The sequence below is a fragment of the Pelmatolapia mariae genome, linkage group LG22, assembly GCF_036321145.2.
Source record: "Pelmatolapia mariae isolate MD_Pm_ZW linkage group LG22, Pm_UMD_F_2, whole genome shotgun sequence".
NCBI classification, from domain to species: Eukaryota; Metazoa; Chordata; class Actinopteri; order Cichliformes; family Cichlidae; genus Pelmatolapia; species Pelmatolapia mariae.
The window spans coordinates 26,768,086-26,785,948 of record NC_086245.2 but is presented as its reverse complement, the minus strand read 5'-3'; the positions used below and the strand labels follow the sequence as shown (position 1 = coordinate 26,785,948).

Genomic DNA, 17,863 nt, shown 5'->3' with positions numbered 1-17,863 from the left:
AGTTTAGTCAGTATCTTTTTTAGACCTAACCTTTTTGCTTGCTCAGCTGTTTATAGCTGACCACTCTCCTTAAGGTTATAAGATTTTATAGACTGCTCAACCCTGGGGAAAAAATCGGTAACTTTAATGGATTGTCTGCCAAAAGTTCCATCTAGTAATTCGATGATATCTTATAAGGAATATGACCATTGATTTGGGTCTTTCATCTTGTCATCCTCGAGCATGGGATTTTATCATTTGCAACATTTGAGCAGCCTGCAGCTGTGTTCTGATTTTCAGCCCTACTTGTCACCGCTGTCTGTCTAGTTTCTTGGCTTTCCTCCACATTTTCCTTGTCATTCCTGTCAGACTGTCTATCCTTCACCTCATCAACACATTGCACCATTCCCTCATCAGTTTGTGGGGCACCAGTTGTGACCTCCACCGTTTCCTGCTGCATTACTTGCAGGTTGCTTGTGACCAGTTCCCTCAGCCCCTTGTTTCCCTAGATCACTAGGTGTCCGCTATTCACCAGCAGCATTGGCTACAGCACTATGTTGTCAACCTGAGCATGACCATGAATGCAGGGTGAGCATGTTCCTAAAATGTAGTCCTAGCTTCCCAAACTCAATCAGCAACTTTATGCACTCATTCACTCAAACTCCCAACATGCAGTGCAGTAACGAGAGGACATCAGATACATGTTACTCTTCAAAAGAGTTTTCACATGCTTTTTGTTATTTTGCATTTAAATTGTTTTTTGGTAAGCTATAAAAGGATTTCATTGTGTCATCACACCTTTAAAGTTCTTCCAGTGATCTAATAATGAACTTTCATGAAGTTCTTGGAACTAAGAAAAAGACTATCTGCACTTTTTATTCCTATTATGGTTCAGGCTCCAAAAACACTCTTCCTTGGTTAATGCCATTGGAAATGGACAGTGGAAGATTAACCAGCAACACCAGTCATGTTATTAGTGGCCTGTTCTCAGCGATATAAAACACATGCCACCTGCAAATCAAGAACCAAACACCCTATGAGTGCAATAAGTATACAGTGGGCTTTGTGAAACCTTTAATTTTATGAAAACATTACTTTCAGCTACCTTCTTATTCACAAGGGGTTGTAACCCCAAGCAGGCAGCTCCACGTGTTTGATTTGTTACATTTTTTACACCAGATACTGTTTGTGACACAACCCCAGAAAACGATGTCTGGTCCCAGAATCGAACCAGGAATCTTCCACTTATTAAGCACATGTGTAAACCGCTACATACACAATGGGGACATTAACTTGAAATTGTATGAATGGTACGAAATCCAACCAACCATCTTTGATTGGAGGCATTTGGCTAAAAACAAATTAAATTAAATATGACAGTAAGAGCCATTAAATTTGGCTCTTTAAAGAGGGCCATAAGAGCCAGTCCTATATGACTAATAAAATTAATCACTGAGCTACGTTTACAGGAAACACAACAAATTTACTTACAACCATACATGGACTATCTATATTATTCTGTAGATTATGTACAAATACGTACACATGTGACATACAGGTAAAGTGCTTGCAATGTACCCATCTCAACAATGTACACATGTAACGTGCATGTAATATACATGTAATCCCTATAACATACACATATAATGTATATGTAATGCACACATGAGGTACAGATAATTTTAACAATGTACCCATAAAATGTACATGTACCCTACACATAATATTGTCATTGATTTTGAGATCAGCTACTGATCACAGTGTACACCTTTAAAGCATCATCAGCCAGCGATTCTTCCTGTATTGACCAATCGGAAACCAATATTCATATAAAATGTCCTATCTCTCAGTTCTTCTCTACCTCCTTACCACACTAAGTTCGTTGCTCATGCTCGCTGACTCATGCTCATTCATGTTCATTTCAAAAGTGCTGAATGGGGTTTAGGTGAATCAAATTCTTCTACGCCAAAAAGACTGGTCTTTTCTTTTCTTTAACATATTGTGTCACAATTGAATTGCTATATTGAAACGGATAAACACAGAATGCCGTGTGGAAAACATTTCTTTACTCAAAGGCAGTTTGGAGAGGACAGAGGTTCAAGATGAGGTCAGTCAAGAAAAGTTTGAAGCAATCCTAAAGCACCTGCGGCAAAAAGCCCTTCAGACTAAACAAACGTCAAAAGGATAACATCTAGACAGGTGCAAAATGAGCCGGGGGGGAAGGATTCAGACAGCTCATCCCAGCTGAACTGATAACAGTGCTTAACTTCCACTATGAGAATGGGAAGAATTATATAGGGGTCTTAATCTGGCTTTCTCTCTTCAGGCAGGTAGTGAATCTGTGGCACCCAGACAAGTTCAGAGAGGATCATGTTTAATCTTTCGCTGTATATGTAGGCATACTTTATTTTCTTTTTCAAAAAAGGAGTTCCTTTTCATACTAAAAAAATGATAAACTAAGGGATAAAATATTTATTTCAGTAAATATTACTGAATTCTTTGGATTAAATTCCGCATGATTTCATGATTTATTTATTTATTTATGTGAAGAAAGTTAAAGGTCCGCAGTCACTCATACTTTAAAGATGAAATCGTGTTATCTGGTTAAAACATGTGATTCATTGTGAGGACAGATGTTTCCATATTTTCATAAGACAAAACAGCGGGGTAAATACTCAACATCTTTCCCAAAAATGAGAGATCGTAGATTAGCATATGTCATATTTAATTAAGTTTCCACGTTTTTGTCTTGTTTTTTTCCCTCCATCCTCACGCATGCTCAGTGTCTATCTTCGGCTGATTCACATCAGCAGCAGCGTTGGAGATCCAGCGGTCCGACAACACATGGATCCCCAGTGAGAACCTCGAGCTCTCCGGCCAGGAGGGGTAAGACTGCGTCCTTCATTGCTTGTAAAGTCGGTTAGAGCAAAAGAAGGAGGCTGTGAGGAAAGAGAAAGTGAAAGATCACCGTAGCTGAAATGCGATGGAGAAAAAGTGTGACATGGACTGAGAGGCTCCATGGCCGCGATGACTCACTGGTGTTCAGTGCCGGCGGTTAGTTTGCGTCTGTGAGTTGAAATGACCGCCGTGCCTTATGTTGCTGCCCGTTTAGAAGAAATGTTGGCAGTGAGAATGAGTGCATTGATGCCTTTTCCTGTTTCAATGTGAGCATTCAATGAATTTGAAATCATATTTCCTGCATCGGTGTGCTCCAGTAAATAGCCTGTTGCATTCTTTTTAGCATTATAAGAAACGGTCAGATAAAAAAAGTGTTTGTTTTTTGTTTTTTTGTTTTTTTTTAACTTGTCTGGAAAGCTGAGACAGTCTTACTAGCACCATGGACAGCTCCTTGTTTTAACGACCCTTTTGATTATGTAGGTCATACCATTAAAAACAACAACAAAAACAACAGTAGTAAGAACAGTAAGCAAGGTCAATAGTGTTCAATTCTGATTTTAACAATAAGTGTTTAGTTGGGTTAAACCAGGCTGCTGGTTTACTGGTGGTTCCAAGGGTATTTAAAAGTAGAATGGGAGGCAGAGCCTTCAGCTTTCAGGCCCCTCTTTAGTGGAACCAGCTCCCAGTTTGGTTTTGGGACTGACACCCTCTCTACTTTTAAGATGAAGCCTAAAATGTTTTGATAAAGCTTATAGTTAGGGCTGGATCAGGTGATCCTGAAATCTGCCTTAGTTATGCTGCAGTAGGCCTAGGCTGCCGGGGGCTTCCCATGATGCACTGAGTATTTCTTCTTCACCTTTTTTCACTTTTCTCTCGCTGTCATTGCTATTCTCTGGCTCCCTTCCACTGTCTTCCACCCCTCACCTCCAACTGTTCACAGCAGATGGCTGCCCCTCCCTGAGCCTGGTTCTGCTGGAGGTTTCCTCCTGTTAAAAGGGAGTTTTTTTCTTCCCACTGCCCCCAAGCACACGCTCATAGGTGTTTAAGTGATTGTTTGGTGTTTTCTTTCTACTATTGTAGTAATTTTATTTATATATTTTATATAAATAAAGCTGAATTGAATTGAATCTTAGAACTTATAATGAAGAATATCAGTGGACTTCCACGTACGTAGAGGACTGCTTTGTCAGTTTTTGTTAAAAAGTTTTCATTGAGTCTTAGGTCTCAGTCAGACAGCACTAGAGACCAGTCAGTGAATCCCTGACAACTGCTCTGGGGAAAAATGTCTATTTCCCAACACGTTGCTGAAGGTTTAGTCACAAATAGGGTGATGAACCAAAAACCTCCTTGTGAGTGCTTTTATCACTATCACATTGCTGCACTTGCCTGTAGTGTTTACGGAAAATGGCCACTTGTCTCCAAACACTCGCTGATTAACCACCAAGTGGTACTGAAACTTGAAAAAATGCAACAAAAACCGGAGAGCCTTCAAAGTAAAAGTTGGGCCTTAGAACTGAAACTACTATGTTTTAAAAGCCCTGCACATACCATCAACCACCACAACCAGACAATCCTTATACATACATGAAGATTTCTGTTTAACTCTGCTTTCAGTGTTTAGTTTTAGTTTAGCCCTTTAGCTCTATTCATTGAGGACTATCTCAGGGGTGCCCTCTTCTCTGCCTCTGGCTTTATTATAGGCAATTTCAGCACAGTGGGATTAATCAGAAGTGGCTCCTGTAGATCTGCTCTGACCTTACTAGTACTTCAAAGTGTTCCTATTTAAAATTACTAGAGTATCAGTGTTTTAAAATTGAATTAACCAAAATGAACAAACAGTAAACTTTGAGTTATTAATTGTGTCACGAGTGGCTTTTTTTATCTTAAAGCATAGCTGAATTATTGAGCAGTGGTGAATGAACTATTGAGCTCCCTTACATAAATAAAAACACCATTAGCACTGTGAAACTACACCACTATAAGTAAAAGTCCTGCAATCAAAATTTTGCTAATGTAAAATTAAACTTCCCAGCATTCCAAATGTAGATAAAAGTTTTTAAATATAAGCGCTCCAATTTTATACACTTGTATATCATTAGATTTTTAATACTGCATCAAGTCAGACATGGTATTTTATAGCATTATATTTAATATTGCAACACGAAAAAGTGGGATAATAATAAATAACCAGTAACTATAGTTGTTATGTGAGTATAGTATGAGATAAAGTATGCCCTTGTATACAGCCCCACAATGTTTCTGTTTCAATGTTTCTATGCATACACCATGTATATAGTTTACTCACATATATGTATACATATATATTGCTTTTTTTCCCATTTGTATATTGTTTTCTTTACATTTGCACCTTTGTGGTCCACCTACACAGTTTCGCTGTGCAAGAAACTGCACAATGACAATAAAAGCTCTAAAGTCTAAAGTCTAAAGATGCTGCCACAAATGTGAAGGTTAATAAATGTATTTGGTTTGTAATCACTGCTCTGCAGACACATTTAAAAGTAAAGGTGGAAATAAAAATATGTATTTGTGATTTTCTGAATTTGTGTTTTAGGGGGTTCGTACGTCTAACTATCTCAACTTTACAATCAATTAAGGGTAACGTACCAGTGAAAGATAAAACGGGGTATCAAACCATAAAAATAGACCCTTGGCTGGTAAAGACTTCCCTTATTGAATTGTTTATTTGAAAGAAAATGTAGGCAAATGCTTTGCAAAACCCTTTTTCTCAGTGCTTTACATAGGATAAGATAAAAACATGTTGTACATCATGTTCAGCTCCAGCGTGCTTTCTTTGTGTCTTAGTTTTATTTTTATTAAATCAACTTAGAGCTATAAAGACACCAAACAGAGATGTGGTATATTGGATCACTTTTATTAGTAACTCATTCTTTTCAGCTTAAGCAGCAAAGGAAGGTAATAATCTAACGTTACCTGAACAGGAAGTTCTTTCCGTCATTTGGTCATTGCAAATTTAGTCATCAGGATTGATACTGCAGTCAGATTAGGCCGCTGCTGTGTTACAGACTGAGATCTGGCATTTGTGCACAGCTCAGGGAAACAGTTTGAAGAATGAAATAAATCAACCCAACAGCCTTAGGAGAATAACAACAGAGGGACATGAATACAGTGTACACGCACTTGCATATGTGTGACTCATCCGTGGGTGGTGATAGAGTCACCTCAGGGCCGCGGTGGCCGTCAATCGTTCACATGCGGCAACAATAACTGGGGCAACCTGAAGACACGGGTGAAGGATTTATGACGAGTCTCTGCAGGGAGGGAAGGTTTTTATTGCGGGGAATCCATATTCAGCAGATAAACAATGTCTGTGTTCACAGCCAGGCAGCTGATATGTACACAAATCAGTCTGTTCAGAAGTACGGCTGGCTGTGTATCACCATTCTTATCGTATGAATTTCTATCTTTATTGTAGGTGTACAAGGAGAGAGATGGCTCTGTGCTCCGAGGCCTGTGCTTCTGGCTCGGGAGGAGAATCCTCCGGCAGTGAGGTGAGCTGCGCTAACACGGGTGATCATTCTGATCTGATTACAGCTGAAGTAGTGTTTTTGGAGTTGGGCAGATGACAGGAAGCTCTCATAAAGAAAATGTTTGCGTGAAAGTCAGTGTAACAATGACAAAGTTGCAGCAAAAATAGTCTGAACATACCTACTAATTACTTTGGCACTGTGGCTGATTGATTGATAACTATATCTTGGAAACTAAGATAAATTAAAATGTATACCAAACAAGTTTTCACTTCTCATATATTGCCTCAGTATTAGAGTTACTATTGAAATGTAAAAAAACAAACATAAATTTAGCATTGTTCAGAAAGTATTTCCAGAATCTTCAAACACTGTTCTGATAATTGAGAATAAACATATTTTGTCCTCTGCATTTAAAAAATCTGCATTCCTGGTTGGAATACTGTATACACGTCTTTTATCCTGCAGCAGGCACAATGTTTTTTTATGTTTAGAAGAGCAGAAAGTGTTAATTACCTTTAAGTCTTACAGTCGCTGTGCAGGTCTTCATCCTTTTTCTCCAGTAAGAATATTAATGTATTTATTAACTCCGCCAAGGAGCTCACGTGATTGGTTGAGTTTGTCTCATTGTCTGTCTGTGTGTTAGTATCACGACTAAAAACGTTCTGGGCGAATCTGCATGAAAATGTTTTACCAACATATTAAATTAAAGTAAGAAAGATTGGGAGACACTGTCTCTTGTTGTTCTTCAGAAAAATACCACAAAATAATCCAGATCCAGATGTCCTGCTTCCTCCGCTGGCTTAGTTCATGCATAGTGTAGAAGGAACTTTTAAGGCCTTATGTAGCTATGCAGTATCACATTAGGTTTTGATAAATAGCTACTTAGAGTTAAAATAATGATAATAATACATTTTATTTATAGGCACCTTTCAAGACATTGAAGACACCTCACAAGCAATTAGACAACAAAACCACAGCATAGTTAAAATAACAGTAGAGAGACACCAAAGAATTAATCACAAACTAAAATTAAACAGAAGATGCAAGCTTTAAAACAAGAACTATGACCACCTTATTCCTGTTGTAGTTACATCTATCCATCCGTCTTCTTCCGCTTATCCAAGGCCGGGTCGCGAGGGCAGCAGCCTAAGCAGAGAAACCCAGAAGTTCCTCTCCCCCGCCACTTCCTCCAGCTTGTCTGGGGGAACACCAAGGCATTCCCAGGCGAGCTGCGAGATATAACCTCTCCAGCGTGTCCTGGGTCTGCCCCGGGGAATCCTCCTGGTGGGACATGCCCGGAACACCTCACCCAGGAGGCATCCTTGTCAGATGCCCGAACCACCTCAACTGGCTCCTTTAGATGTGGAGGAGTAGAAGCTCTACTTTGAGCCCATCACGGATGGCTGTACTTCTCACCTTATCTCAAAGGGAGAGGCCAGCCACCCTTCGGAGGAAGCTAATTTCTGTCGCTTGTTTCCGCAATCTCATTCTTTCGGTCACTACCCACAGCTGGTGACCATAGGTGAGGGTAGGGATGTAGATCGACCGGTGAATTGAGAGCTTGTTAGAGATAACCTTAGAGATAAGGTGAGAAGTGGCCCTCTCTTCACCACGACGGACCAGTGCAGCGTCCACATCACTGTAGCTGCAGCACCGATCCGTCCCTCGATCTCCCGCTTCCTTCTCCCGTCACTCGTGAACAAGAGATACTTAAACTCCTCCACTTGGGGCAGGAACTCGTCCCTGACCCGGAGTGGGCACTCCACCCTTTTCCTATTGAGGACCATGGCCTCAGATTTGGAGGTGCTGATTCTCATTCCCACCACTTCACACTCGGCCGTGAACTGTTCCAGTGCAAGCTGGAGGCCACCAGCCGATGAAGCCAACAGAACCACATCATCCGTGAAAAGCAGACATCAGATTCTGAGACCAACTAAGCGAAAGCCTTCCGCCACTTGGCTATGCCTAGAAATTCTGTCCATAAAAATTATGATGATTCATGTGTTTATTTCAAATGTGATTTTTTTTCTCTCGTTTTGGTCACAACTTCCTTCCAGGCAGGTTCAAGCTGTCTTCGTTTTGGGGTTCGTTCCTATCTGCACCACTTCTATGAAGAGTGCTCCTCCTCCATGTGGGAGAGAGACCCGGAGGATCGGGGGTTCGTCCAGAGCCAGAGGTCAGCCCTGTGGTGGATCTCAGCAGTCTGGAAGGTAAAGCTACTGTTCTCTGTACATACCATGACATGGTTTTCAAATGTTTCCTGCGGCACAATAAAGTGTTACATTTCCTCTTTTATGGTGTTTTTGGTACTAAAATTTTAATTCCAAAAATAATATTGATAATATTAACTTGACCTCGGATCATTATAAGACTCCTCACTCACAGCTGCATCAAATAATTCAGGGGATGAATTCTTTTATGAGGCTTATGGTGTAAAAAAAATTAGATTTGGTCCTTTTACAGCTAAATCCATGAAAAGTTAAAAACAATATACATTTTTACTTCATTGGCTTTTCAGTCGAGTTGACTTTTGAGTTCTTCCACATAAAACTGGACAGCCCTTGTCTTCACACATTGATGCCCTTGTCACTGTCAGCCCCGTGGTGGCCTGAGGAGTGAATGTGTCACCTCTGTGACACATGGTGTCTCTTACTGGCAGTTTGCAGCTGCCAGCAGTGAGCTTCACTGGTGTAATAACTCTGCAAAATGTCTATATTGTTTATATTTATATATTTATGTATAATTACAGAAATTAAACCATCATTACATATTTTCACAACTGTGGCCAACGGCTATGTACAGGGGTACTTTATTTCTGCAATACTAGTTAGTTTCTCGTATAAACTGATGCTTTAGATCACAGGTGTCAAACTCCAGTCCTCGATGGCTGGTGTCCTGATACTTTTCCATGTGTCCCTGCTGCAACACACCTAAATAAATTTACTAGGTCATTAGCAAGACTCTATAGAACTTGACTGCATGCTGAGGTGATAATTCAGCTATTTGATTCATGTTACAGCAGCTCGTGAGTGAATGAGCATGGTGCAATAAAAGTACTTTTAGAAGTACATTTTTCCAAACTCTTACATTTACGTACATTTATTTAAATTTACTTAAGTAGGGTTAGGGGTTACCAGGGACACATTTAAAAGTTTCAGGACACCGGCCCTCGAGGACTGGAGTTTGACACCCCTGCTTTAGATCCTTCAATAACATTTCTGCTGGGCTAAGGTCATTGGTTTGACTCCTTCCTTTAAAAGCAAATGATTTATTTATCTTTTTTTTTTTTTTATTCAGGTATCAGATAAATGTCTGGACATTTTTAATTACAACATGCTAGTATACTTCATAAAACTGATTGTTCCATTGATAACAAGCTGTCAGACGTAGCATAATGAGCCCAAATCATGACACTACCTCCACCATAGATGGTTTCATAGATGGTATAAGGTTGTCATGTTGTAATCGTGTGTTTTCTAATCTCTTGAGCCTTCCTATTTAATCCAGGAGGTTCTATTTTGGTCTGACGTGTCCCATAAAATATTTTGCTGAATGTGATTCTGATGTTGGACTGATAAAAATGATTAGCTAGTGTTTAAAAAGGCCTTTAGCTGTTTAGCTGTTACCCTGGGCTCCTTTGTGACTTTCTGTTGATCTTGATCTTGCTGGTTCGTATACATACAGGGAAAAACCCAACAATCATATGACCCCCTATGGGCAAGCACTTTGACGACAGTGGGAAGGAAAAACTCCCTTTTAACAGGAAGAAACCTCCAGCAGAACCAGGCTCAGGGAGGGGCGGGGCCATCTAATGGCTCGGTGGAGTCCAAAGTCTCCATCTATTAAAATCTATTAAAATTTGGCATACGTCCACAAGGGTCTTCAAGGTCAACTTAATAATTTCGAAAACTAACAAAAAATTTGATGCTTACAAATTTGGTGTGTTTTGTCAAAATATAGAAAGTACTGTATTATTGTTTCAAATATCATATTTGACCTCTGACCTTTCCTTCAAGGTCAGTAGGTCGATCTGAAGGTCAAAAAGATAATAATGATATGTACTATTTAAAATTATGTCTCTTACTGCCATTGTTTGTATGGCCGACATATAGACTTATAGGGGGTGATATATGAGGATTCCTAATATCATGACACACTGGACCTCCGATGTCACTTTTTTCTTTCAGATTCACCCCAAAATGTGTTACATCTTTAAAGAAAGTATTGTCAAGAGAACGAGAATGAGCTGCCTATGTACTTAGAAATCAACTGTAGAATCATTATCTGATAAGCTGAAGTCATGTCCATTTATTTATCTATTATTTTTCTTCATTACCTACTCCTACATAATGTTTGTGTAATTAAAGTATTCATCCATCATGCTGTCCTTTTCTAATTTTTAGTGCACTGAAAACATCTTAAAGCACAAAGGAAAGAAAGCACAATACTATTCCCTTAAAAGTAAATGTTGCCCAGAGAGTAAGCTGCCTTGGCAGAGGTTTGTGCTCTCAGGGTTGTATAATTTTGCATCATTTTCCCAAATACATGAATGGCCAAATATTATACTTTTTTAATCATTGTTTTTCTTCTACTTTAAGGTGAAATTCTGCTGATGTTTCAGGTTGAAAATGCAGAAACTTCTCCCTGCGACTTTACTCATATAATGTAGTGCATACAGTGCATTTTTAAACTTCATGATGAACAGCAGTCATGTGCTGGTATTTGTAAAGCAGCGGGATTCCAGGTCAGCACGTGTGGCAATTGGGATTTTTCTGCATTACAAACAACAAAATGACCTTTCTTAACAAGTAGTGAAGAGCACCGAGCAAACAGGGCCACTTATACAAAAATGAAATAGCCATATCTGCAAAAATGACCACCTCAGCTTCCTTTCTTTACCCTGTCTACCCTTAGGTGTCCTTGGCCCTGGGTGTCCTCATCTTGACTGCAGGTATTGCCACGCTGTCGGTCGGCTACTCCACTCCTCCCAAAATCGAGTCGTTCGGAGAGGGAGATCTGTTCTTCGTGGACACGCAGGCCATCAGCTTTAACAAGGGGCTGCATCTCAGCGCCGCAGCCGGGATTGGGCTCTCCTGCCTCGGCTCTGCCCTGGCTGCAATGGGGGTTGTTGTTTGGATCCTCCCCAAGGCCAACTTGAAAGAAAGGCTGTCCCACAGACCAGGGGGAGTGGAAGGGAGAAGAGAGTGTGGGTCAAAGTGGAGGGGCTTTAAGGATGTTAGGGATGTGGTCACTAAGCCACCTGGTTCAGAGGAGGGGAAGGTGCCCTTTACTTTGTCGAAGGTGGAAAATGTGCAGCCCGCTTCTTAAAAAAGATCACGACTGAGCTATAAGGCTTTTGTTCTAGTCCTGGGGCCTTTTTTTTTTTTTGCATGGTCTTAACTTCTTGTCTTACCTCTGTCAACGGAAATGTGTTATTTCAACATGCAGATTGTTCAGATGGAGGCTGTTTTGTCACCTCAGTATTACAGTCAGACCCCTGCTGTTTGATTGGATTGACTAGCCTCTCTGTAGTTCTAGGGATGTGATTTTGATTACAAGCACCAGTCAAGAAAACCCACATATATTATGATTTAGTGAAAAAAACACATAAATACATTAGAGGATGTTAAAAAACTAAAAAAAACCTCAGATTTACATTACACATATAAAACCTACATTTGTTGGGGGTTTTTTAAAGATAGAAACCAATGATCTGAAATATCTATTTGATTTGTCTCTTCATGGAAAGAAGAGCCAAATCCTCTCCCCTCCCCCGCGGCAAGGGGCGAAGCCTTGCATGAAGCATGAAGAGAGTTTTGAGGGTCTGGACAGACTGGCCTTTTCCCTCCGAGTGGCTCTAATCTTACAAATATGTCATTCAACTCGATGCCAACAGTGTTTTGGGAACATTTAACACTCTTTTCCAACCGTCTTTTGTTATCTGCACCGAAGCTGCCAAAGCTACAAATCATTGTTTATTTAGAGCTGATGAATAAAACATTTTCAATCAGCTTCATGATTGGGCTTTTTGCACATGAAATTATTCAGTGTCATTTTGTCGTTCAGAATGATGCCCAGGTACCTGTAATGGCTCACTATCTAGGTGTAGCTGTGGATTCGATGAAAGTGGGTGCAGAGACAGAAAGATTTCAGAGAAAGCTCCTCTTTTGTTTCTGAGTGAGTATATGTCATCGCACAAGCTGACAAAATTATCTGAAGCTGGACCACGGTTCACTTCATGGTTTGAAAGAGGCTGATAATCACCAAATCTTCAACCAACGATACCAACGCTGGTGTTGTTGCTGGATCGATACTAGAATGATAGGACCGATAATGTGTTTGTATTGCACAGCACTGCTATGATCCTCAGTCCAAACGTTAATAGTCATTGCAAAAATAACAAAGTGAACAAAACACACCCGTGTGGTGATCCTGTTGAACCGTAGACATGATCAAAGATGGACGTCTGTACCGTGACTTCATCAAGCCTCCAGATTAGCACTTTTGGCATCTTGGTGTTTTCAAACTGGATGTGCCCACTGATTGATAGCTCTGACCACGAAACTGTACGCTTACAAGCCATTAGCCAATACTTCATAACATTTTCTGAAACTTAAAATGACCATAATTTACTAAATGAACTTAATGCTCTTTTCAATATGCCTAAAAAAACAAGTGATTGAACCAGTAAGCTCACAGCTATCACCTCCTTGTAGTGAAAAGACTGCAGGTTCAAGGCCCATCCAGCACTGACTATGTCCATCTTTAGGGTTGTCATCAGGGCTTCAGACAAGGTGTCATCTGACCTCATTTTCAGTAACCCAACATATAGTGCATTTGCGGTATTTCGGAAAGCCTGTGTGTTTAATATGAGACTGGATGCTGTCAAAAAATGAAAAGAAGTCATAAGCATGAACATAAGTGTGTCTTCTTGACCACCGACCAGATCCAGAAATGTGGTGTGGCATCTACCGCCTCCATCTTTACTTCTCTTTGTTTAATATGTTCAAAAGCTTTTAGAGAAGATAAGCTGTAGAGGTATTTTTAGGCCCCAAGACTTGAACCATAAGGCACGTAGTTATCTTAAACACCTCGTACTGCAGCATAGAGACATAGCTGTTGACCGGGTAGACTGTGTTTGTCCACTAGCATTAAGAAAATACACTCAGTTCTTAGAAATGTATGTTTTTATTCCTCCTATTTCATGTTGTTTTTGCCTTGTGTTTTGTATTTTTTTAAATAGTGGTACTGGCTTTCAAAGTACTTAGTGATGATGGTGATGATGTTGTATGAACCACACGTGAATCCTGGCTTTCCGCTCATAAAGAGAATCATTAACAATTATGTACCTGCAGCTACACACATCTACACATACGCTCACCCTGCTGTGTTGAACACAGTCACACGCACTCTCACCCACACACACACACGCACAGACGCGCAGTAATTTGTGCTCCATTGACAGTATCACCTCCCTTCTCCACACTGTAATCTGGCTGCGTAATTGCCTGCAATCTGTGTCTCCAGGCAACAGTTGGGCTTCAAGTGCTCTATTTTGAACTCCGAACAAAGACCCTTTTCTGATTGGTCTCTCACGTCCCCTCTCTTTATTTTTACTCCAATCAGATTTTTTGTTTACAGGCGGACACAGTAGCAGCGAGTGAGTGGTGAAGGGCTGAGGTGAGAGGAATTTGCACTAGCACCTTAGAAGCCCCCTGTCTGATTAGGTCCTCAAATTCCAGAAAATAGAGTACAACCTAGAAAAAAAAGTATTAAAAAAAAAGAGCAACCCCGATGTCCTGATATAATGGGAGTAATTTCACTGAGTGTTACTATTGCTGTTTCATTGTTTTGTTGTGTTACTGGTTATGGTGAAGATAATGGAGTAAAATGGGGTTTCGTGTCACTGGTGCAAAGAAAATCACCAAAATAAACTTGTGATCTGCATACTGAATTTTTAAAGTGTTTGGATCCATTTAAAAAATCTGTGCCACAACAACACGTATGCAAAGCTATCTTTAAACTGGAATAATTCATATTTTCTTGTCTCTCTATTATGTCTGACTGTATTACAGCAGTTACACCATCTATGCTTAAACCCAATATTCACTTGTTGTATGTGTATGCCTAGTTGGAAGCAGGCATAGAGATATGACCTAAGTGGTTTCTATGGAGCTTGTAACAATAGAGAAAATGTGTCCACTGTGTCTCATGTTTACAATAAGGAGAGTCTTGGAGAGGTGGGACAGGATGTACAATCATGATCTAAACAAGAGATTTTGATTCTGTGTGACATACTTGTTTAACCTTACATACGTCAATCAAACCAGTAAGCATCAAGAATTAGACTGCTGTATGCTGATGTCTTCTGAAGAAGAATCCCACTGGTGTGATGTTCTTTGGCTTGCTCAGGATGTCTTTCCAGTTTTTTCTTCACATTGATTTCTGAAGGAAAGCTCCCTGAATCAGAACAATGATTTATTTCCTGTTCAGCTCCTTCTTTTTGTTTGTTATGAACTTAAGCTGCTCGGCAGTCGGTGGTCTTGTGCTGACTGCACGACTCTATTGATGTTCTAATTTTATTATTTCAATGTGGGTGAAAGTGCCTTTTCTTTGGAATGCTCTTTCATAATTGCCACAGTCTGTGAAGAGCAAATTAGCAAGACAGCGTATGCTGCTAGGCAACAAATACAACCAAGAGTGCACTCGTGTGTGTTTTTTTTAAGCCCAGGTGTAATAAATCATAAAGAAAGGAAAATAAAAACAGTTAGATTAGGTTTGTGAAACCAAAGTCAAGTCTAATAATTAGTCTGGATTGCTATGTTTTAAACTCATAAAATTATGGATCTTTTCTACACACTTTTACTAAGGAGAAGTTTTTTTCTTTTCTTTTTTTAATGGGTATTAAATGTTGAACAGCTTATTGTTACTTTTAACCCATTTTAACTAATTATTTTATTTATTTTTAAACAAAGCAAATATTCTGTTTTTAGCCTCTTATAGGAAATTGTTTTGGTTCTCCAAGTGATAGACCGAGCCGAGCTCCAGCTAAGAGCTGAACATTACACTGAGAAGCAGCGGCCTGCTTCTCTTTAACACCTCTAACAGCACACTGTCTGTCTGCAACAAGCAGATAGAACATAACTTTGTTCACTTTGTCACTTGCCCCTTTGGTTCTGTCAGTAGTGCTGCGCAATACTGCAAATTTTGGTATTAATCCAATAACAAATAAATACAAGGTCACTGTTGCCAATACCAATATAGATACTGGTGCTTTTAACCTGTAAAGGCAAATTATGTAGAGGAGATCAGTGTGTGATGATTTATGAGATGAGTCATCACACATTTTAATGGCCACTAAATCACTTTGATTTTACTTTCCACAATTATTAGTTAGCACAGTAATACACAAATGCTAAAATGCCTAAAAAATAATCTGAAAAAAAAAAAGAGTTTTTCATGTATTTTGAAAGTAGATTTTTTTACAGACCTGGAATGCAAGTGTGCGTGTCGACTTTTGTTGCTTAAATGTTTAAATGTGCTATAGGCAATAAACAAAATAGACGTTACAGTCAACGCTAAAAGGTTCAGACATTTTTCATAGTCCATGTTTGAGGTATGTTTGAACTTACGGGATAGAAACAATGTATCGTATCGCATTAGTATCAATCCAGTACCAATACCAGCAGTGGTATTGATACTATTAATATTGATACTCCCACCTCTTGTTAAGCTGATGAATTGGTGATTGTCAGCCACTTCCAAACCATGAGGTGGACATGATGTTTGACATTACAATTATTTAGAAGCTATTTACATTAGTTTCCTACAGTCAGCACACATCTCATGGAAAAACTACGATACAAATATAGTGACAATAAAATAAACCCCACTAACCTGCTCCTGCAAAGGGTCCATTGCAGTTTAGTCTGATATACACTGCATTGTGTTGCAGCTTTTTAAAATGTATTTTATTTTATTTATTGATTTTTATTGAGGATGCTCAGTACACTGCCTAGGATGGCTTCCTCGCCTATTCTCCATTTCCATATGACGAAATATACTGTTTAAAGAAAACTATATATAAAAGACAGATGTAGCATCTGGCTCCAAAAAGTGATATTGGCATGTTTTGTATGGCCAGCAGGCAATGACTCCTCTGGATGCCAAAAAAGAAAAGATGGGAAAGAACAACCCTAGGCCTCAGTTGATCTGTGACCTCAGTAAATGCTTCTATAATTTATGCATCGATAGTTCTACAAAGCAGGTTATACTTAGTCTAGCTTTTGTAAGTCACTACCATTTGAGCAGGTAGTGCTTCCCAGTTTATCATGTATCTAAAATACTACAATGATGATGATCAAGTTGTTAAGTCCAAGATTTCAAGATCTACAGAGAGTCTCAAAGTCTAGGTCTGCCAATTACAACCACCTGCATTTTGACAAGCATCTGCTGCTGTAGTACGCTTGTCTGCCAAACCACTGGTACTTCCATAGAAGTAAAAAAAAAAAAAAAAAAAAACTAATGCAAATGGAAGTCTGAAACCGTTATGTCCATGCACAAAGGAAAATCTTGGAAAAGTAGAATGTGGATGGTGACAAAGTTAACATAATGCAAATGTGTAACTTTTATATCCAGGGTGTCCAAACATTTTTCCAAGAGTAACATATTCATTAATGGAAAATCCCCCAGGGGCCAACAGTCCTTCTTGCCTTTTTTTTTTTTTTTTTTTTTTTGAAACATAAACATTATGGTGCTGCCACCATGAGATGAAAAGAGATATTACACTTTTTTAACAGGAGATAAATAATACATTTTAAGGTAGGGTATAGGGGCCATATAAAATCTGACCTAGGGCCACGATTGGCCCCGGGGTCAGACTTTGAACATTCCTGTTCTATATGGTCTGGGCTGCTGGGTGGAATATGGTAGTTTATAGATTCACCTAACAAGCAACAGATCCCAGTTCAGTCCAGAGAGGAGACACAAATGCCTCAGGGTTTTCTTCATGAAGGGCATCCAGTGTAAAAATCTGTCAGTATCAAACACAGATCGACCTGCTTTGCTGACCTCTTTGTGAGTGCAGCCAAAATGAACGTTTTGTCTCACTAGCTTTAGGTACATGGGGGTGTTCAATGTAAAAGCCTTTGTTAATGTGCTTACATATAAATCCGTCTTTTTAGCTTTTTAATTTGGCAAGTGCCAAAAGTTTACCTTTCAAAAATGTTGGCATTAATTTGTGGAGTGTTTTCCTGAACAACATGAAACCGAGCTTACAGAGCTCAAAGCTTATTTTCTGAAATAATCCAAACACCTTTGAGAAAAACCCACCAGTGTTTGGTTGAGGGAACCAGGGCTTTGCTAACATATGGCTCAAACTGTAGCACTTTATACACACCTTCTACTTTGACTGGTTTTTCTATGTTCTGCTTACAGATCTACTGTAAATACTCACACCTGAATAATCAGAGAAGGCT

General features: G+C 39.5%; 1 protein-coding gene across 1 annotated transcript; it reads left to right on the top strand.

Annotated features, from left to right (window-relative positions):
• Positions 1-2,761: 2,761 nt before the first annotated feature.
• On the top strand, positions 2,762-15,150 carry nrsn1l (neurensin 1-like). The gene is made up of 4 exons (XM_065471244.1): positions 2,762-2,865; positions 6,332-6,407; positions 8,444-8,596; positions 11,301-15,150. The coding sequence occupies exons 2-4, from the start codon at positions 6,348-6,350 to the stop codon at positions 11,712-11,714; spliced, it is 627 nt and encodes a 208-aa protein (XP_065327316.1). The 5' UTR covers positions 2,762-2,865; positions 6,332-6,347; the 3' UTR covers positions 11,715-15,150.
• Positions 15,151-17,863: the final 2,713 nt, after the last annotated feature.

Excerpts from the sequence above, each read along its gene's own strand:
- nrsn1l (XM_065471244.1), top strand. The coding sequence starts at position 6,348 with ATGGCTCTGTGCTCCGAGGCCTGTGCTTCTGGCTCGGGAGGAGAATCC. Across the intron at positions 6,408-8,443 it reads GAGAATCCTCCGGCAGTGAG|GCAGGTTCAAGCTGTCTTCG; the intron begins GTGAGCTGCGCT and ends ACTTCCTTCCAG. Across the intron at positions 8,597-11,300 it reads GGATCTCAGCAGTCTGGAAG|GTGTCCTTGGCCCTGGGTGT; the intron begins GTAAAGCTACTG and ends GTCTACCCTTAG.